Source organism: Elephas maximus, chromosome 20 (assembly GCF_024166365.1).
Source record: "Elephas maximus indicus isolate mEleMax1 chromosome 20, mEleMax1 primary haplotype, whole genome shotgun sequence".
In the NCBI taxonomy this organism is placed as follows: domain Eukaryota; kingdom Metazoa; phylum Chordata; class Mammalia; order Proboscidea; family Elephantidae; genus Elephas; species Elephas maximus.
Window position 1 is genome coordinate 2,012,740 of NC_064838.1, and position 21,410 is coordinate 2,034,149.

Genomic DNA, 21,410 nt, shown 5'->3' on the forward strand with positions numbered 1-21,410 from the left:
GGCTGTGAATAGTAACATTTTCCCTTCAGACACCGAAGATGCTACATACACTATTGATAGTATTATTTCCAATTAGATGATCTTGCTTTCCACATCTTATTTCCAAAAAGCAAGCTTATCATAAAAATGTACATTAGTTGAAGCAGGTATAGTGAAGATTTAAAAAGAGAGCATTACCAGCAATGTAATCTGGCGTGATGAGGAGAGACCCGTTTTTCATTATTCTCTCTCTGGGATGATGGCTCCGTCCACTCGGAATTTCTCTAGCATGCCCAGGCACCACCCTTTCTCTGACCAGCAAATATTTGCACATGCCATCCCTTCTATCAAGGAAATCGTTCCACCTGGCTGCCCATCCTGGTGACTTTAGCTCAGATGTCACCTCCTGAGCAAGACCTTCCCGACCTCTAGGTCAGACGGACGTCCCTGGCTGTTAGGCTGCAGAGCAACCTGCGCTTCCATCCCGTGAAATACTCAGCACGTCTAGTTATCATCACTCACCTTGTCGTTAATGCCCGGCTCCCTGCTGGACTGTAAGGTCTGGAAAGTCATGGTCTTTGTTAGTCTTACTCAACACAGTATTCCTGGTATCCAGTATGGTGTTTGACACATAGTAGGTGTCAAACCTCAGTGTTCAACATTAAGATGTTGAACAAGTTAATATCAATAGTGATAGCTAATAACTTGCTGTGTGCCAGGCACCGTTCTGAATGTTCATTCTAAGCATATTATTTAGTCCTCACAACAACTCTGAAGTTGGCATTACTATCACCATTTCACAGATAAGAAGACTGAGGCACATAGAGGACAGGTAATTTGCCCAAGGTAACACAGCAAGTAAGTGCTGAAGCCAGGATTTAAAATTAGGCATCCTGACTCCAGGTGCTATGAATGAGTTTCCTGAGAGCCAGGAAAAAGAAGAAAATTAAATATACCTTATAGTTCTCGTATGAGTTCCCCTGGAGAAAGAGATTTTTTCTGAGTCCGGATTTCTAGAACTGCTGCAGGTACGTCATCAGTAACCTGGTTATCTGTCTCCAGGCTCAGTTTGTAGAGATGCAGAGATTCTCTTAAATGGCCGATTGCCTTAGTAGCCTTCCTAAAAGTCCAGAACACAGCCTTAACTTGCAACTCAGAGGAACCATAGCTACATGTAGTTGAACTAATGTATTTCAGGTAGGTTGCTTTCCTGTCCATCAAATGGAATCAGCATTAGAGTGTCCAAAACTTGCAGAAGTAGGGGCTTTACCTGTTCCTTAGTTTGTCCCTCATGTACAGTGGCAGTACGAAGGAACTTCAGCCCCCAGTAATCCCCGTCAGCCCAAGGCCATCCTCCATTTCCAACCTAATTCCCTTCTCTAGAGAAATTCTGGTTTCATTACCTCCCAGATATTAATTGTCTTAGTTGTTTTTATATAGAAACTTGGCAACAGTTCAATATTAGATGTCCCACCTTAGTCAGGGGGCATATGCTTTTACACCTTTTCCTCACTTATTGACTGTCTTGTTACCCAACATTTCACATTTATGGCAATAGTAAAAACTCTACTATCCGACTGTTTTGGGCATCAGCAACATACATTTGGCAGTAACAAATATCCAGGTACGAGGTGAGAGTAATGCTGGCTTTGATGGCTAAGGTTATGGGTCAGCTTGGTTGGGCCATGATTCTCAGTGGCTTGGCAGTTGTGTAATGATGTAACTTGGCAGTTATTTAATGATATAACCTGACAGTTATGTAATGATACAACTTGGCAGTTATGTGATGATGTAATCTGGCAGTTAGCAATGATGTAGTCATCCTCTATTTTGCGATCCAATGTGGTCATCTTCCATTTTTGCATAACACTGATTTTGCATAAGAAACTGGTCTTCGGGTCCTAACCATGTAGATAAGTAAGGAGAGGGTACATTTGTATATAAAAGCGTGCAGTGAAATAGTCCTTAGATGACAAAGATCACTCACTGCCATTGGGCAGCGAGTCTTTTTACTTCCGAAACGTTTCTTCTCCTGCAGCCCTCCGCTGTGTGGGTGAAGAACGATTGATCACCCAGATGGTCTTCCAGCCCTTCCGATTGCCACACTGTCATGTCTCCAACACCCTTTGGAGGCATTCCTCCTCTAATCAAGGCTCCCGGTGTTAAATATTCTTTGCGCTAGGTTGAAGGTGGGGAACCGATCTTTCTTGGATTTTTATCCCAGGTTTTCTCCTTTTGCTTTTTTTGAAATAAAGACCTAAAAGGAAGGTCAGCACTAGGTAGTAATGGGAAGAGAATGGGGCTGTGAGTCAGCCAGTTTTTGCCCCCTTGCTACGCCAAATAGTTCTCTTCTCTTGGCAACTCAAATCCTCAACCTGTAAACCAGGAGCCATGAGCAGACGAATGCTTCTAGTCCAATCCTAAAATTCTGTGATTTCTTTAAAAATATTTTTGAATTTGCCAGGCCTTCTAGAGTTTCATACTAGTTTAGAGAATTGTTTTAAGTTTTATTTCATTTACTTCTACTATTTTACTAATTAACGTTTGAAGGCAGGCCCCTTAGCATTTTACATACATGAACTCTTTTAATCCTCACAATAACTATATTCCATTTTTAAAGTGAAAAATTGGGCTTGGAGAGCTGTGATTTACCCATCCTTACATGGGACGTTCACGGTAGAGTGTGAGGGCTGGGACAGTCCAACGCTGGTGTGTGTTACTCTCCGTGGGCGCTGAGGAAGAAGGAGCTGTTTGTAATTCTCTTAACAGTGGCATAGTCACAGGATAGACATATAGCTAGTTTGATTCATTTTAAGTGGTAAAATCTTAAACATTTCAAATCTCCTTCCCTCAAAGTATCTCATTCTTGGAGGACATGTTCTGAGTTCCTGAAGCCTATGCTCTAGTTGTTTTTATGCCTTAGTAGGACTTACTTTTTTCTAGATAAGTATAATAAGTCATAGAAGTTACTTTAGGAGCATTTTTCTGTGTGTGTTCATCCAAAGTCAACCAATATTCCGTGTGCATAAATGGGGAATAAATGAGTAAGTTCTTGGGTTGATTTCTAGTGTCATCTAGTTTTCCCTTATTAAAATTATCCGTTGTTTCCAGGTTTATTTTTGTTTTTTTCTTTGTTGTGTTTTGTTTTAGACTCTGAGAAAACTTCTGTCAATTTTTAAAAGAAACGCATTCCTTATAAACTCCGTAAGCTAACGAGCAGTGGAAAGTAGATAGGAAAGGAGGAGGTAGCCGTGCAGTCATGCTTTTCTCTTCTATTTTTCCCTTTGGCTAGAGACCTCTTTTCCCAATAGTAGGAATTATTTTTAAGTTCATCTTTCCTCTCTTTGTCTCCTCCTGTGGGCCCACAATAATCTTTCTTGTCGCTGGTAGCTCTGACTGGGGCTGAGGGTTCGTGTGGGATGCCAGCCTTGGAAGGGGATCCCTTCTGAAAGCGCCTGTGTATAGGGGGGCTTATTAGTGGGCACTGGGGAAGAGCACTCAGGAGTGTGTGCTCTTTTTCCCACATAGAGCTGAGCTGGGTGGGATGTTTTCTGTACGGTGTCAGCTGGCTTTATGAAGATCTTTAAGGCCAAAGAAAGTGGCAGCCCCGGGTGAAAAGGAGATGGTAACGTGTAAGTGTTTGGTGATCTTTAGCCATTGCCTTGGGGTGCTTTGATATACACCGCTGGCCAGGTGCACATGGGTGGTGTGACACCCCACCCCACCCTGGTACCAGGAGCCACCAGAATGGAAAGAAAAGCAACACACAGGAACTTTGCAGTTGTTGAAAACATTTGCTTTTTCCTATGGACATGTTTTTAAATCTTCTGTTTGGTTTGAATTTTCTTATAAACTTTTTGTTAATGTCTTTTTATCTTGATGACTCAGATTCTAGTTATATTTTCACTGGGCAAAAGGATGAATTCAAGATTTCATTACTGTTAGAATACTTCCAAAGTGACGCTTGTTAGTCAGAGATGGTGGTGAGCCTCCAGGCTCGATCTGTGAGTAACACTCAGGAGCTACTGTGCAGCCATGTTGATGCCTCATGAACCTAAATGACAGAAGTTACCTGGCTTTACTGGGCTACGGACATCTCGTGTCACCCACTGGCGGTTGGTGTGTGTTGGACGTGCTCACTTCATAGTACGTTTATGTTACCTTGTGTGAAGAAGTTTAAGGACACTCTAGTGATCTTATTGAAGCTTTATTAGGCTGTTATATTAAGATTTTTCTTTTAATCTAGAAACTTTTGTCTTTTTTTTCTCAGAAAGGTTAACTTTTTGGCATTACCGTATACTTTCTTTTATACGTGTGGCTTTGAGACAGTGGTGGTTCTGTGGTACATGCGGGAAACCTGGTCCGGTTCTGGGCCAGCGCACCTAACGTACAGCCACCAGCCTTCTGTCTGTGGAGGCTTGCATCTTATTTTGATGCTGAAATCAGCCAGTGAAACTCTGTGGATCACAATGATCTGATCCACAGCTGATCAAGGGGGTTCTGTTCTGTTGTGGATGGGGTTGCCAGGAGTCAGGGGCCAACTTGATGGAGGCCAAAAACAGCAGAAACAGTGTGTGTGGTTCTCCTTACTCACTGCTACGTGAACTTTTATCAGTTTAGGTGTTGTTTTGAGAAGAGAGGGTATTTGGTTTATGTTTTATTCTGAACACCCTTTTGTGTTTATGATATGAATTTCCATATTTCAATGCATAATATAAAATCACCTTCCATTCCATTATGGCTTAAATTTTAATGAGGGAAAAAAAAGGATGCGTAACTTCTTCCAAATGTTGCATAATTCTAAGAACATTTTAGTTTGCAGAGTAGGATCCAGTGCCTTCCTCCTTTTTTTTTTTTTTTCAGAATCTATATACTTGAGCCCCCACGTGTCTGTCACTTTGTCATACTGTGAGGGCTTGCATGTTGCTGTGACGCTGGAAGCTATGCCACTGGTATTCAGATACCCACAGGGTCACCCATGGAGGACAGGTTTCAGCTGAGCTTCCAGACTAAGACAGACTAGGAAGAAGGACCTGGCAGTCTACTTCTGAAAAGCATTAGCCAGTGAAAACCTTATGAATAGCAGCGGAATGTTGTCTGATATAGTGCTGGAAGATGAGCCCCTGAGGTTGGAAGGCACTCAAAAGATGACTGGGGAAGAACTGCCTCCTAAAAGTAGAGGCGACCTTAATGACGTTGGATGGAGTAGAGCTTTTGGGACCTTCATTTGCTGATGTGGCACAGCTCAAAATGAGAAGAAACAGCTGCAAACATCCATTAATAATAGGAACCTGGAATGTACGAAGTATGAATCTAGGAAAATTGGAAATCATCAAAAATGAAATGGAACGCATAAACATCAATATCCTAGGCATTACTGAGCTGAGATGGACTGGTATTGGCCGTTTTGAATCAGACAATCATATAATCTACTATGCCGGGAATGACAACTTGAAGAGGAATGCTGTTGCATTCATTGTCAAAAAGAACGTTTCAAGACCTATCCTGAAGTAGAACGCTGTCGGTGATAGGATAATATCCATACGCCTGAAGGAAGACCAGTTAATACGACCATTATTCAAATTTATGCACCAAACACTAGGGCCAAGATGAAGAAATAGAAGATTTTTATCAGGTGCTGCAGTCTGAAATTAATTGAACATGCAATCAAGATGCGTTGATAATTACTGGTGATTGGAATGTGAAAGTTGGAAACAAAGAAGAAGGATCAGTAGTTGGAAAATATGGCCTTGGTGATAGAAACAATGCTGGAGATCGAATGATAGAATTTTGCAAGACCAATGACTTCTTCATTGCAAATACCTTCTTTTACCAACATAAACAGTGACTATACACATGGACCTCACCAGATGGAACACACAGAAATCAAATTGACTACATCTGTGGAAAAGCTCAATATCATCAGTCAGAACAAGGCCAGGGGCTGACTGTGGAACAGACCATCAATTGCTCATATGCAAGTTCAAGGTGAAACTGAAGAAAATCAGAGCAAGTCCACGAGAGGCAAAATATGACCTTGAGTACAGCCCACCTGAATTTAGAGACCATCTCAAGAATAGATTTGACACATTGAACACTAGTGACCGAAGACCAGATGAGTTGTGGAATGACATCAAGGACATCATACATGAAGAAAGCAAGAGGCCACTGAAAAGACAGAAAAGACCAAGATGTATGTCAGAGGAGACTTTGAAACTTGCTCTTGAGCATCGAACAGCTAAAGCAAAAGGAAGAATTGATGAAGTAAAAGAACTGAACAGAAGATTTCAAAGGGCCTCTCGAGAAGACAAAGTAAAGTATTCTAATGACATGTGCAAAGAGCTGGAGATGGAAAACCAAAACGGAAGAACACGCTTGGCATTTCTCAAGCTGAAAGAACTGAAGAAAAAATTCAAGCCTTGAGTTGCAATAGTGAAGGATTCCATGGGGAAAATATTAAACAATGCAGAAAGCATCAAAAGAATATGGAAGGAATACACAGAGTCATTATACCGAAAAGAGTTAGTCTGTGTTCAACCGTGTCAAGAGGTAGCACATGATCAGGAACCGATGGTACTGAATGAAGAAGTCCAAGCTGCTCTGAAGGCATTGGCGAAAAACAAGACTCCAGGAATTGACAGAATATCAATTGAGATGTTTCAACAAACAGATGCAGGGCTGGAGGTGCTCACTCGTCTATGCCAAGAAATATGGAGGACAGCTTCCTGTCCAACTGACTGGAAGAGATCCATATTTATGCCTATTCCCAGGAAAGGTGATCCAACCGAATGTGGAAATTATAGAATGATATCATTAATATCACATGCAAGCAAAATTTTGTTGAAGATCATTCAAAAATGGCTGCAGCAGTATATTGACAGGGAACTGCCACAAATTCAGGCCGGTTTCAGAAGAGGACGTGGAACCAGGGATAAGGGATATCATTGCTGATGTCAGGTGGATCCTGGCTGAAAGCAGAAGGATGTTTACCTGTGTTTTATTGACTATGCGAAGGCATTCGACTCTGTGGATCATAACAAACTATGGATAACATTGGGAAGAATGGGAATTCCAGAACACTTAATTGTGCTCATGAGGAAACTTTACATAGATCAAGAGACAGTCGTGCAGACACAACAAGGGGATACTGATTGGTTTAAAGTCAGGAAAGGTGTGCATCAGGGTTGTATTCTTTCACCATATCTATTCAATCTGTATGCTGAACAAATAATATGAGAAGCTGGACTATATGAAGAAGAACGGGGCATCAGGATTGGAGGAAGACTCATTAACAACTGTGTTATGCAGATGACACAACCTTCCTTGCTGAAAGTGAAAAGGACTTGAAGCACTTACTTATGAAGATCAAAGGCCACAGCCTTCAGTATGGATTACACCTCAACATAAAGAAAACAAAAATCCTCACAACTGGACCAATGAGCAACATCATGATAAACAGAGAAAAGATTGAAGTTGTCAAGGATTTCATTTTACTTGGATCCACAATCAACAGCCATGGAAGCAGCAGTCAAGAAATCAAAAGATGCATTGCATTGGGTAAATCTGCTGCAAAGGACCTCTTCAAAGTGTTGAAGAGCAAAGATGTCACCATGAAGACTAAGGTGCGCCTGACCCAAGCCATGGTATTTTCAATTGCATCATATGAATGTGAAAGCCGGACACTGAATAACAAAGACCAAAGAAGAATTGACACCTTTGAGTTGTGGTGTTGGTGAAGAATATTGAATATACCATGGACTGCAAAAAGACTGAAGAAATCTGTCTTGGAAGAAGTACAACCAGAATGCTCCTTAGAGGCAAGGATGGCAAGACTGCGTCTTACATACTTTGGACATGTTGTCAGGAGGGATGAGTCCCTGGAGAAGGACATCATGCTTGGCAGAGTACAGGGTCAGCGGAAAAGAGGAAGACCCTCAACAAGGTGGATTGACACAGTGGCTGCAACAATGAGCTCAAGTGTAACAACAATTGGAAGGATGGCGCAGGACCGGGCAGTGTTTCGTTCTGTTGTGCATAGTGTCGGTATGAGTCGGAGCCAACTCAACGGCACCTAAGAACAACATACATTTCTGTGGGGGGGGGGGTGTAGTGCATGTGTGTGGAGTGTGGTGCGTGTGTGTGGTGCGTGTGTGGTGTGTGTGGTGTATGCATTCATTTATTCTTAGATCCAGTCATTCTTCGTATTATCTGTTAGGTGCTCAGAAAACAAGGGCAGCTGTAACTTCTCATTCTTCTTGCTTATTCAGATTGCTGTAATGCGTGAATGTGAACGTACCTAGAGAACACCAGAAACCAAAGCAAAATAATTGCCATCAAGTCGACTCTGACTCATGGTGACCCATATGTGTCAGAGTCGAACTCTTCTCCATGGAGTTTTCAATGGTGGAGTTTTGGAAGTTGATTGCCAGGCCTTTCTTTCAAGGTGTCCCTGGGTGGACTCAAACCATCAGTTTTTCAGTTAGCAGCTGAGAGCGTTAACCTTTTTCACTACCCAGGGACTCCCTATGGAACACCAACCAAAAAAAAAAAAACCAAATTCTATGCTGTTGAGTTGATTCCGATTCATAGCGACCCCATAGGACAGAGTAGAACTGCCCCATAGGGTTTCCAAGGAGCAGCTGGTGAATTTGAACTGTCGACCTTTTGGTTAGCAGCCAAGCTCTTAGCCACTGCACCACCAGGGCTGCAGAACACAATGCCTGGCAAAAAGGTGTTATTCAGAAAATATTAATGGAGTATGTTGAATCAGGATATACCAGACCATCCGATGGCACGCTGGTGGGGCCAGGTGGGGAATTCTCCCCTGCATGAACCTTGGGCCTTAGGACTAGCAGATGAAAGCAATACAATGGGGGCACTGGCAGCCCCTCATCTGCTTGGCTCGCTTGCGACCACCATTAATCGCCTGCTTCTCTCCCTGCCTTCAGGAGCTGTGCCGGCAGCGCATGGCCACGAGGTCCTCGGAGCGCCCGGAGCCCCTGCACACTTCCCGCATCAACAGCGTCTCTTCCCAGTTCAGCGATGGACCAATGCCCAGCCCCTCGGCTCGGAGCAGCACCTTGTCCTGGTCAGAGGAGCCGGTCCAGTCCAACATGGACATCTCCACCGGTCACATGATCCTGGTAAGACCTACACGCTTCTGGGTCAGAGGAAAAGTGGCTAAGACCATCCTTCAAGCAGAAGAGAAATAGGAAAAGCCTTACAGGAATTCTCTCACAAGGACAAACCCTTAGTTCCTACAACACGTAAAAGCAGCATTTTCACGGCCATAATTGACAATAAGATTGATGATCACGTCTTACCTTTTAAGGAAGCTGACAAGCAGGACAGGAAGAACCCAAATGTCAGAGCCTTTTCTGCATTAAGTAAATTAAATGAATATGAGAACTTACCTACACTGGGATTTCTTTCATCCTTCTGCTTAGAATGCTCAGCACCCACATACACACTGAACCATGTGTATGGCTTTTTATTGGTTGTTTTGTTCTTAATGCTGGGAACACACATCAATTAGTGACAACTGTGGGTGCTGCTTTTTTTAGCCCTCTGACTAATAAACGGCAGTTGGTTCCTTCCCCCTCAGTTCCCAACTCACCAAGAGTCATTTGGGTAAATAAATATCACTCATATAATTAAAAGTGACACTGGTGAGAGTGGGGAGTTTTAGTGCTTCACTTCGTCATAAAAAGGCTTCCAGGAGGGAGCTTGCACAGAAGTTCTGCATGGCATGAAACTTCAGAGAGGTGATGGCACCACGCTTTGTCCTTCCCCACGCTGAGCGTGGTTCTCGGAGTAGCCCTCCCTTGGGTGGCTGTGGATTCCTGCTTGATGCATAACGCGTGTCTGAGTTTTAAGAGGAAGGTCCGTAATTCAGCCCTTCTTACTGCCCGTCTCCTGAAGGCAGAAGGGTAATGCTGTCCTGAATTTTGAAGCCTCAGGCACCTTTCTGTTTAGTAATTGTAAGCGCTGAAAATTGTTTTCTCATATTGATGAAAAGCAGAGCCCTGTTCCATTGCTAGGCTGAGGTGGCTTCTGTACTTGGGCATAAGGGAAAGATCTTCTTTGTGGAGTTAATTTTCTGTGTCTCGAGATAGACCCTGCCAAATGTTTTTTTGTTTTAAACATCTTTTTTATTTTTTTGAAACTTTCTTGCTGGATTATTTAATAATGACACAGGCTGGTGGAATTAGACCACAAGAGGCCAGAAAGAGCTATATTTTCATTAAATGGCCTCATTGCAGATACTGAGTTGGAGAGTCTTAAACTCTCCTGATGATGCCATGAGGCCACGGGGCGTGCTAGACACAGCCCCTGGGGCAGCATTGCTGGTGGTTCTCAATCCGGGCTGTCAGAGCTCTGTCATGCTGGGAAACACACAGTTCTAAACCCATTTGGACCAGACTATTGGCAAGACTGATGAATGCAACAGTCTGCTTCAGAAATCACTTAAAACTAAACCAAACTAAAGTCAGGAAGTTTAGATTTTCTGATCAATTGAGCTGGAAATTATAGTCAAAATGATTGTGTAGGAGTTTGGCCATCAACCTATAAAGATATGACCTTACTCTCTCTTTCTTGGCTAGACCTCACCCATCAATCCTTACATCCATCCTAGAGTGGAAAGACTCCAATGATGCCTGGTTACCTGCTGATAAATGCTTCTCCTGTTGACTTGGTTGTATGTTGAATTCTTATATTTTCAAGATTCAGGAGCAGAGAAGTTCATTTAGCAAACACTTATTGAGTTCCTACTGCATACCAACAGCTGTTAACTTTGAAAGAAACTCAGTGAATAGTGGTTATATTACTTTAGATCTGACTTTTTAGAGAATATATCGACATTTGTCCTTTTTAGGAAAGGAAACTAGATCAATAGTTTAGCTTTCTAATGAGATTTTGATATTGTGGCCAAACACAACAGCCTAATATGTTTACCTGGCAAGTTAGCTAAATGGAGATTTGTTTGTTGCGGTTGTTGTTAGGCGCTATCGAATTGGTTCCAACTCATAGTGACCCTGTGTACCACAGAATGAAACACTGCCTGGTCCTGCGCCATCCTCACAATCGTTGTTATGCTTAAGCCCGTTGTTGCAGCCACCGTGTCAGTCCATCTCTTTGAGGGTCTTCATCTTTTTCGCTGACCCTCTCTACCTTACCAAGCATGATGTGCTTCTCCAGGGACTGATCCCTCCTGATAACATGTCCAAGGTATGTGAGACTCAGTCTCGCCATCCTTGCCTCTAAGGAGCATTCTGGTTGTACTTCTTCCAAGACAGATTTGTTCTTTTGTCAGTCCATGGTATATTCAATATTCTTCTCCAGCAACACAACTCAAAGGCATCAATTCTCCTTTGGTCTTCCTTATTCATTGTCCAGCTTTCACATACACAGAAAATGATTGAAAACACCATGGCTTGGGTCAGGCGCTCCTTAACCTTCAAGGACACTCGTATGAAGAGCTTTTATTATACTTTAATATTGCCATGTTTCAAGGAACTTTTTTGGATTTTCTTAAGTAATTGAATTACAATTTGGTGATATCTCGAATCCAAATGGTACGTGCAGATGTTGTATTTTTCATAGAAAATTGTGTTTTACCATTCACACGTATAATGAACAGTCTAAAAGCAAACATAACGGGTAAATTTCAGTTGAAGTGCCTGAACTAGAAGACCACCACCCATCTATCAGTTTGTACGCTGGTGGCCTGTGTGTTGGCTGTGCTGCTTGAGGCTGTGTCACTGGTATTTCAACACCAGCAGGGTCCCCCATGGTGAACTGGTTTCAGCAGAGCTTCCAGACTAAGACAGACTAGGAAGAAAGGCCTGGTGATCTGCTTCCAAAAATTAGCCATTGAAAACCCTATGGATCATTGTCCAATACTGGGGACCAGGCAGCATTTCGTTCTGTTGTACCTGGAATTGTCATGAGCTGGAGATCATTCAACAGCAACCAACAACAACCACAAGCCACAAGAATTGCAATCAGTCAACTGGTTGAAACAATTCTAAGCCTAATATGAGTGTCCCATTGAAGAGGTCATTTAATGCAGCAGGACTGTCAAATGGTCATGTTTCTAAAGGCCCATTCATCCCCTTACCCAACCGTAATGCCGAATCTAGAAATGCAATGTGAGCTCTAGACATTACAGTGTGAATTCAGCCACCTCCCTGGACTCTGTGCACACAGGCTGTAAACTCAAAGGAAACTGAATTTTTCACATTAATCAGAAGCTATGCATAAATTAAATGCTGCAAATATATTTCCCTGACTCCAAAGAGTGCAGGCATTTGGTAGTAGGGAGGGTGATTATGCGGAGTTGATGTTCTCGACTATCCCTAGTCCTTGCCTCTGGACATGTGTGTATTCTCTAAACTTTGATAGTCCTGTGTTTCTTTCCTAACTTTAAGTTGGGTTCAAGTACTCTCTCAACCCATATGATTTTCTTCAACCCAAGCATTTTCCCTGGTACAGATGATGAGAAACCTGGAGACATACGGTATAAGTGCACCACATTTAGCATTTTTACTAAGAATTCTCACAGCAGGGGAAAGTCCTTCTAAGAGGGGCCCTTCAGGCTCTGGAGTTCTCAGCGGCCTTTCCTGTGTGTGGCCGTGGTAGCACCTTGTGACTAGGCTGGAAATGTTCAGCAGGAACTGGCTCTGTTTTTACTGATTTGAAATGGCACGTTTCCTCTTCAGCAATGGCTGTAGGAACCTGAGCTGTGTCAGCACCTCACGAACACACCGGAATAGCTGACCTTCTAACTACAAGGAAGATCATCGTGTGATCAGTCAACCTGACTGTCCTTAAGGAAACTTTCATGCTTACCAAACAGCTAGTACGATGACCTTACTGAACTACATAGGAAGGATTCAGGGACTAACTGATAAATCAGACACCAAACCTGTTGCCGTGGAGTTGATTCTGACTCATAGTGACCCTATAGGACATGGTTGAACTACCCCATAGGGTTTTCAAGGCTGTAATCTTTACAGAAGCAGACTGCCACATCCTTCTCCCAAGGTGTGGCTGGTGGGTTCGAACTGCTGACCTTTTGGTTTACAGCCGAGCATTTCACTGTTGCGGCACCAGGACTCCTTATAAATCACACAAGGTCCATGTAATCCTCAGAACCATTGTTTTCCGAAATTCAGCTGCTCTCATAGAGCATCAGGAAAAATGTCACATTTTAACATAAAGATTCAATGAAATAAACAGCAGAAGTTATTTATATCTGAACAACAGGGTAGAAGTTAGGAGTAGCCTACAAAGTGGAAAGGAAAAGTTGGCCAAGTTATTTGGAAGACATACTCGTTACCAAGGCCTGTTGCCAATGTGCAAAATTAGAACATTTTCTTTAGCAAAGAACAGAAAGTATTTTTTGAAAGGGTAAGTAGGTAGTTATAAAACCAGATACTGCCTGGGCACGCTGGGCTATCAGGTGCCCGGGCACACTGGGCTGATCTGGGGGGAGGGCAGAGATGTCACAGTGGGCGTGTATGCCCTTGAAGAAGCACCGCCAGACTTTGCAAATTCCCTCCCTCTCCCACAGGCCACTCGTTTCACTGTGGTCTGTATAGTTACTTAGTTTGCCAAGTACTGTAATTTCATGTTAGAAGCCTATAGTAACAGAATTCTAGAAATAAATACTCCCTCAAGGACTGGGCTGTGTGTTGAGAGGGTGAGCAGAATCTGTCATCTCTTGGGAAGGAGACAGGTAGCCAGTGGAGGCTTTGCAATGGGAGGAGAAGGAAGGGTCCCTCCCACTGACGTGAGGCAGGCAGGCAGCGGGCTGCAGCTGAGGAGACCTGCCTTGGGGCCAGGTAGCCACTAATGAGAGCAGGCCCATTTGCTAGCTCGTGGTCCCCTGCCACCATCGGGGAAGGGCTGAGCTTCAATTCACATCACTGTAGGGAGGGACTTAATTACCAGCTAGTCAAGGTGTTTCAGGCAAGTGGAACAAGACGTAGAGAAATGGGTCAGGGAAAAGCACATGTCTACCAGGTGCCCAGAGGCATCGAGTTCTCAGAAGGAATGCAAGACACTGGAAAGGGAGGGGAGGGTTCTCCATGTGGCTGCAGAAGGCAGACGTGGAGGGGCCTGCTGGTGGGCACAAGCCTGCTGTCAGACCTGGTGCTCTGCCACCCAGCTCTCCTGTGCACGAGCCACCTAAAAGGGGGCCGGCTGGTGGGCACGAGCCTGCTGTCAGACCTGGTGCTCTGCCACCCAGCTCTCCTGTGCACGAGCCACCTAAAAGGGGGCCTGCTGGTGGGCACAAGCCTGCTGTCAGACCTGGTGCTCTGCCACCCAGCTCTCCTGTGCACGAGCCACCTAAAAGGGGGCCGGCTGGTGGGCATGAGCCTGCTGTCAGACCTGGTGCTCTGCCACCCAGCTCTCCCGTGCACGAGCCACCTGAGTGGCTGGATCTGGACTCAAAAGCATGGATTCCAGGGTCCAGTAAACTTCGTCTCAAGCTTGGGAGCTTTGTGGCTTACTAGTTCTGTGTCCCCTGAAGCAATAATTTAGCCTCTGTTTTCTCATCTGTAAAATAAAAACCAAACCTGTTGCCGTTGAGTCTGACTCAGAGAGACCAGTAATAACAGTGCCTCCCTTTTAGAGTTTCTATGAGGATTAAACAAGATAATCATTTAAGGAGCTGACACCTTGTAAGACTTCAGCACATGGCGTTTACCTCTAATTGATATTCTTAAACCAAGAAGGATCACGGCGAAGAAGCGAACGAGGTAGAGCCTTTAGGCTTAGTCAGCCAAGCCGTTCTCTGCTTCTGTGCTTTGGTTTTTTTTGTCGTTTGTTTTGTCTTCGTATTTTGAAAAAGTGCTACTGAAAAAACTCCTTTTTTTGAACAGAATTAAGGGAGAAGGACTTTATCCGTTAGGGAAAGTCAGTCCAGCAATGCCATATGCCCTTCCCTAGAAAACAGGCTTGATGGTGGTGGGCAGCCCTGGTGAGAGGGCCAAGTGTGCTTTGGGGAATTTTCTGGGGTAGAAAAGTGCAAACCCAAGACGGGGGACTCCCAGGAGGCTGGGAATGTCACCCTTTTCCTCTGTTATGTTCCCTCGGAGAAGATGAGATGAGGGGCCGCCATGGGATGGCTGAGCTCCGTCTGTGAAAGGTGGAAGACAAGAATGGATGGATGGCGCATTCCAAGCACTGTGCCTGGCACGTGGCAGGGGCTCAGTAACATCTGCTGAACAGCTGGAATAGCTGTAGTGGGAGGAGGGAAAGGGAGACAGCAACTTCCGTAAAATTAGTTCATCTTTAAAGAAGTGTTTAGAAGGCAATGGGGTGAAGTTTGATTGAGGCTTAATTCAGGAGTCTGAAAAACAAATGACATCCTTAAAATGGCTTTATAAAACTCTTATATTTTAAATATGGAAAGGGGCATGGCTTCTTAAGACATTCTGTCAGATCCTTTGAATTTATTGATTTAAAAAGTCTGTTTCCATATCACATTTGTTTTCAGGGTGCCTGGCTTCGTATGAGCACATCAAGGACAAGCCTCCGCTCTCAGGGTCACTGCTTACATGGGAATCAGCTGTGGAAGATGGCATCGTAAAGGAGACACACACCCACATACACAAGCAGTTGTGTTAGCAGTGAGCACTTCGTGTGGGAATCATGGGGAACTGTTTCTAACGTAGTCATTTCTAGCTTGAGAACGCCTCACCCTTGGAGGCTTGAGAGCAAGAGAAAAAAAGATTCTTTGGGGCGTGGGAATATTAAGAAAGCCAGTTTAACACTTTCTTCATCAGACTTAAAGAATATAGAACTGAATTCTAAGAAGACTTTTGCTTAATACGTCTTCATTGACGTTGGCAGTAAGAAGATAGACTAGGATCCTACTCTTTGTAACCTTCCATTCCTGTTATTCTTAGAAAATGGGTTACTGATGATAAGAATAAGCGTTACTGCAAACACGTGTACCTGTCCTCACTCGCTTTTCTAAGAAGTCTATGAAGTAGCTTTTACAGATGAAGACGACAAAGCTGAGAGAGGTGGGCTAGATAAATGAAAAGTTACTGCACTACAGAAAGTGACCAGAGGTTTCCCATCGTCACTGAAACCAGAAGAAAAGAAAATGCATTTAACCAAAACTGAAGGGATTGGTCTACCAGTCTGCAGAGGCCTGACGCCTCCCTTTCTTCTTGGCTGGGGTGTATACACGTGGATTCGTTAAGTTAGCTCGCAAGTATGTTTAAGGTGTAATGTTGTGTCAGCTTTGGAGACTACCCAGATGGAGGGCAGAGTGCCTGTCCTCAAGCTGATTGTAATCTAAGACTGTCCCAAATATCTTTGCACATCCCTGAGAGGCAAGGCTAGTCACCTTTGTGGGGCGCCGTTTCCCTTCCTTGTTTTCCGAGTATCGCGTATAACCAGTAACCAGTTAAGGTGGCATCAACCTGACTCGTGGTGACCTCCTGTGTGACAGAGTAGAACTGTGCTCCATGGGGTTTTCAATGGTTGATTTTTCCAAAGTAGATTGCCAGGCCTTTCTTCTGAGGTGCCTCTGAGTGAACTCAAACCTCCAAGCTTTTGGTTCCCATTTGTACCACCCAGGGACCCCAGTATCACATTTAGGATCCTCTTTTTTTTTTGACTTGTATACTTTGGGTGGCCTGCACCTCTTTGATCATTTTCTCTCTTATTGGCTGCTTGGTGTCATACTTATTAATATGAATATTTGTAAGTAATTTTTGTTTATTGCTTAACTGGGAAGGCTTGACAACATATTGAAGGCCTGTTACCTAAGACAGATTCTTCGTTAGCGTGAGGCAGTAGGAGTGCTAGCCTGGCCCTCCTCCGCCCCGCAGGAGCAGCCTTAGGAGGTTACTTCTCTGGGTCTCAGCACCTTCATCATTAGAATTAGTGCCTTGTGTTTCTAAAATGCTATTAGGCCATGAGTACCTCGCCACACGCACTTCTCTGTGGTGCTGGCTCTCTGAGAGCTAAATGTACAGCTGGTCACACTGCTTCTCATTATGAAGTTAACTGGACGACCAGAATTGCCTTTTATGGGTTGAGCTTCATTTTTTCAGGTTCTCACTCACTAACTGAGGTTACTAACCCTATACCCGTTGCTGTTGAGTCGATTCTGACTCAAAGGACAGGGTAGAACTGCCTGCATACGGTTTCCAAGGAGCACCGGGTGCATTCAGACTGCTGACCTTTTGGTTAGCAGCTGTAGCTCTTAACCACTGTGCCACCAGGGTTTCCAACTTGGGTTACTAGCGAGCCCTAATAAATTAAACTAAACTAATGGATAAATGGGTTCTTCCTACTTCTGTGGAATAGACACTTAGAGAAACACAGTTATGTGGGTTATTGTTTCTGGCTGGACAGTGCTATTTTCCATGGCTCTGATTTGGTAGAGTATACTTTTTGCATTGAAGTTGTTTATAACTGCTTGAATACTGCCTGATATTTAGACAAAGGGATTACATGCGAAGGAAATCATTTTAGTGCATCTAAATTAGATATCCTCAACCCCTCATCTTTTCCAGCATGGTGGATGGGGGTCTGATCTGCTCTTTTCTCCCAGCTCCCAGTTTGAAGCTTTCACAAACCACCTAACTCCTGAGTATCGAGTCTGATGTCCCCAAGGCTGGGTAATCTGGGATGTTGATAACAAAGTTAGTTAGAATAAGAGAAATAGATGGGAAATGCTAACACCAATGATCTTGTGGAGTGCCTAAGTGGTGCAAACAGGTAAAATGCTTTGCTGCTAACTGAAAGGTTGACAGCTTGAGTCTACTCGGAGGTACCTTGGAAGAAAGGCCTAACAATCTACTTCCAAAAACTCACCCACTGAAAACCCTGTGGAACGCAGTTCTAATTTGACACACACGGTGTTGCCGTGAATCAGAGTCAACTTGATGGTGACTGGTTCTGGATGACCTTCTGGACTTTTCCTGATGTTGCTGCTGTAGGCTTGGCTGCACCCTTGTAGATCAGCATAAGGAGTCAGTTGGCCTTGGTTTGGGTTGAATTGGCCTGGCCTCTCAAAGGCCGCCAAGTCCTTTGTGCTTGGCCTAAACCTAGAGTCCACTTTCTAACTCCTGTGAGGATTTGAGTGGATTTTTCTAGAGCCTTTTTGGTTTCATTTCAGACTTGTTATATCTACATAAATTCTTGTTACTATCACTTATGGTTGCTATTTCTGTGACTTAGCTGTGAGTACCAGTGAGATATATATACTCATAGGCCAAATATCACAGAAACCATTAGTTTCTCACTGGTCATGGGCATCTTGTATTTCAGGAAGAAGGTTGGGCTAACGATTGGGAGGCCTGGGTGAGCTAAGCAAGATACCATCTGTGCAGTGCCTAGTACGTGCCTGGCACTCAGCAGGTGTTCAGTAAATGACACTCTGCCACTCTTTGGGTTTGTGAGTTTGGAGCTTAGGCACCCACCCTCTCTACCTTCATCTCTAAAATCAGGGGGTTAATCTAGCTATCCCCAAATTGAGTAATTTCCAGCTCTAAAATCATGTGACTTCTTAAAAACAATTTTAAAGTAGCCTAAATTTATGGTTTTCTTTAGATTTTCACATTCTACTAAGTGGAGGGTGGAAAACAAGATCCAGAAACCCAGGTTCAAGGCTTGTGTTTTGTCAGTTTGTGTATAGGTTTAATGAAAAAAATGAACAACAGATATATAGATAGGGTAGAAAGAGAGAGAAAAGCAAGTTTTCCCATCCCATATTCTGACTTCTGATACCTCACCTCCCTTGCCCCATTGCTATAATTTTCTTGTGTATTTTTTCACAGATAAATATAGTAACTATACACATAAACACACAGTTCTTTTTCATGTGACAGTGTATCTAGGAGATGGTTCCACGTGAGTATACACCTACTCCTCACTTACAGACTGTCATATTACCACACATTTCGCATTTATGACCATAGTAAGAAATCTACTATCCAACTATTTCGTGCGTTAACGACGTCGTCTGGCAGTAATGAGCGCCGAGGTGTGAGGTGCGAGTAACGCTGACTGTAATGGTTCAGGTTGTGTGTCAACCTGACTGGGCCATGATCCTCAGTAGTTTGGCAGTTCTGTAATGATGTAATCTGGTAGTTATGTATTGTCGTCACCCTCCATTTCGTGATCTAGTGTGGTCATCCTCTATTTTTGCTTAATGCCGATTTTCACCTAATGACCTGGTCTTTGCGACCTAACCATGTCAGTAAGTGAGGAGTGGGTTATGTGACTCTACCTCATTCTTTTGAACAGTCGTGTAATTCTATCACTGAATATACAATATTTATATATTGTTTCCTATTAAGAGTAATTCAAGCAATTTTCCCCAGGCTGCACCCACCCCAAACAGCATAGCATACGTGAAAATATATGTAGGTTAAATCCCTAGAAGTAAGATCCTGAGCCATAGAGTCTGCCTACTGCTTATTTTTATAGATATTGCCAAGTTATCTACCAAAGGTGTTTTGTAAATTGACACTCCATTATGGATTGAATTGTGTCCCCCCAAAGTACGTGTTGTAAATGCTACTATACCTGTGGTAATACTCCCATTCGGGAATAGGGTTTTCTTTGTATGTTAATGAGGCAGTATTAGTCTAGGGTGTGTCCTAAATCAATCTCTTTTGAGATATAAAAGAGCAAGAATAAGCAAGCAGCAAAAAAGCAGAGATGGGGAAAGATAAATGCCATGACACATGAAGATCACCAACGAACGGTGAAATATAAACAGAAAAGAGACAAGGACCTTCCACAAAGACCTTCTCCAGAACCGACAGAGAGAGAAAGCCTTCCCCTAGGACCACTGCCCTGAGTTCGGACTTCTGGCCTCCTAAACAGTAAAAAAAATCAATTTCTGTTTGTTAAAGCCACCCACTTGTAGTATTTCTGTTATATCAGCACTAGATAGGGAAGACACACTCCCACCAACTCTGTAGAAAATGGTGCCAGTTTTCCCATTTCCTCCCCAAGCTTGGGTATTAACAGGCTTTTGATTTTTGCCACTGCTAAGTGGAAAAGGTAAGTAGTTTTAATATACATTTTCTTATTATAAGTGAGATTGAGCATTTTTTCATACGTGTGAGAGTCATTTGTAGTTCAAGCGTGGTTCCAGAAGTACTACTCAGAAGCTACAAAGCCGCCAACGTCAGAAGCCTGTTGAGCAAAAGCTCAGAAGATCCACACAGCAGTAGTCTCAGATGCCAAAAGGAATTTATTGAGCTTGATATTATAATGAAATTAATTTCCTCTTGACTCTTTGATTGTAACCCGAGTTATTAGTCTGCATGTGACAATCAGCCATGATCATCTCTGAGGAGAGTGATACTGATTAATTTTGGTAAACTTTCAGGGAGACCCCCCCCCCAGAAAAAACCTTGTCAAGATAATGAAGGGAGTTAACAAGTTGAAAAACAGGCTACTGAATATCTCAGGCATATGTATTTCTTATGTGTAAGAATAAGTATTGGTATTACGATACAGTGCAAGTTGCCTTGTGATGATGGTCAGGGAGAAGAGTGGCGATCGGAGGCTGGTCCCCGGATGGGGGCTGCGGCTGTTGTGGGTTCTGTGGACCTTGAGGGAACCAATATTTGAACCCCCCACCACGGTTTTCTGGTAGCCTGAAGCAAGTGAGAGAGCCCTAGCCTGCTTCCTAAAGCACATAGTAGGGTGACCTGTGTGTCCCTCCCGGGCATATTGTGGGATTCCTGTGAGGTTAATAGTACCAGAGGACTGCACATAGTAGGGTGACCTTTGTGTCCCTCCCGTGCATGTTGTGAGGTTCTCATATGGTTAATAGTAGCAGAGGATGGCACATAGTAGGATGACCTTTGTGTCCCTCCTGTGCATGTTGTGGGGTTCTCATGAGGTTAATAGTAGCAGAGGACGGCAGACTTCCTGTGTGCTGAGCCCTTTTGCTGTACAGCCCACACTGCCATCCATCTGCTGCGCAAGTTGACGATCCTATAAGGATTTAAATCTCCACCTCTTTAGGAAAACACAACTCACATTTCCTTGTCAGAACCTGAAATTCCCACCATCATCACCATTCCTTTGGATGGAGGTGTATCTCCAGGAGTCATCTTTGAAAACGGAAATAACCAGCAAGTGTTAATCCATTTAAATGATAGCATCTAACGATTCATAGATCAGACCTGACCAGTTTCTCAGCCAAGAGCAGGACCCTGAAAAATGGAGACACCAACAGATGTTCTTTGTTGGAGGGAAGTCAAGGAGTACTTTTTGGGTAGAATAGCTTCAGGTTAGGAAGCAGCCAGAGACTCAAGATGATGGGCCCGGGGCAAGAACGGGTTCTGAATTAGGAAAGGGATAATCTGCAACATTTCCCAGATTTCCTCTGGGCTGCTTGGGAATGTTGGTGCTCTCTGCCCGGAAGTGGTTGT

At 43.6% G+C, this 21,410-nt stretch overlaps 1 protein-coding gene across 4 annotated transcripts in view; it reads left to right on the top strand.

The window, feature by feature from the left end:
- PTPRN2 (protein tyrosine phosphatase receptor type N2) overlaps positions 1-21,410 on the top strand; it is a 1,957,978-nt gene that overhangs the window by 1,792,584 nt on the left and 143,984 nt on the right. For all 4 annotated transcript variants that reach the window (XM_049861881.1, XM_049861880.1, XM_049861883.1 and 1 more), the window contains one exon: positions 8,928-9,122. In XM_049861881.1, coding sequence (XP_049717838.1) covers positions 8,928-9,122 — 195 coding nt within the window. The remainder of the gene's footprint in view (positions 1-8,927; positions 9,123-21,410) is intronic.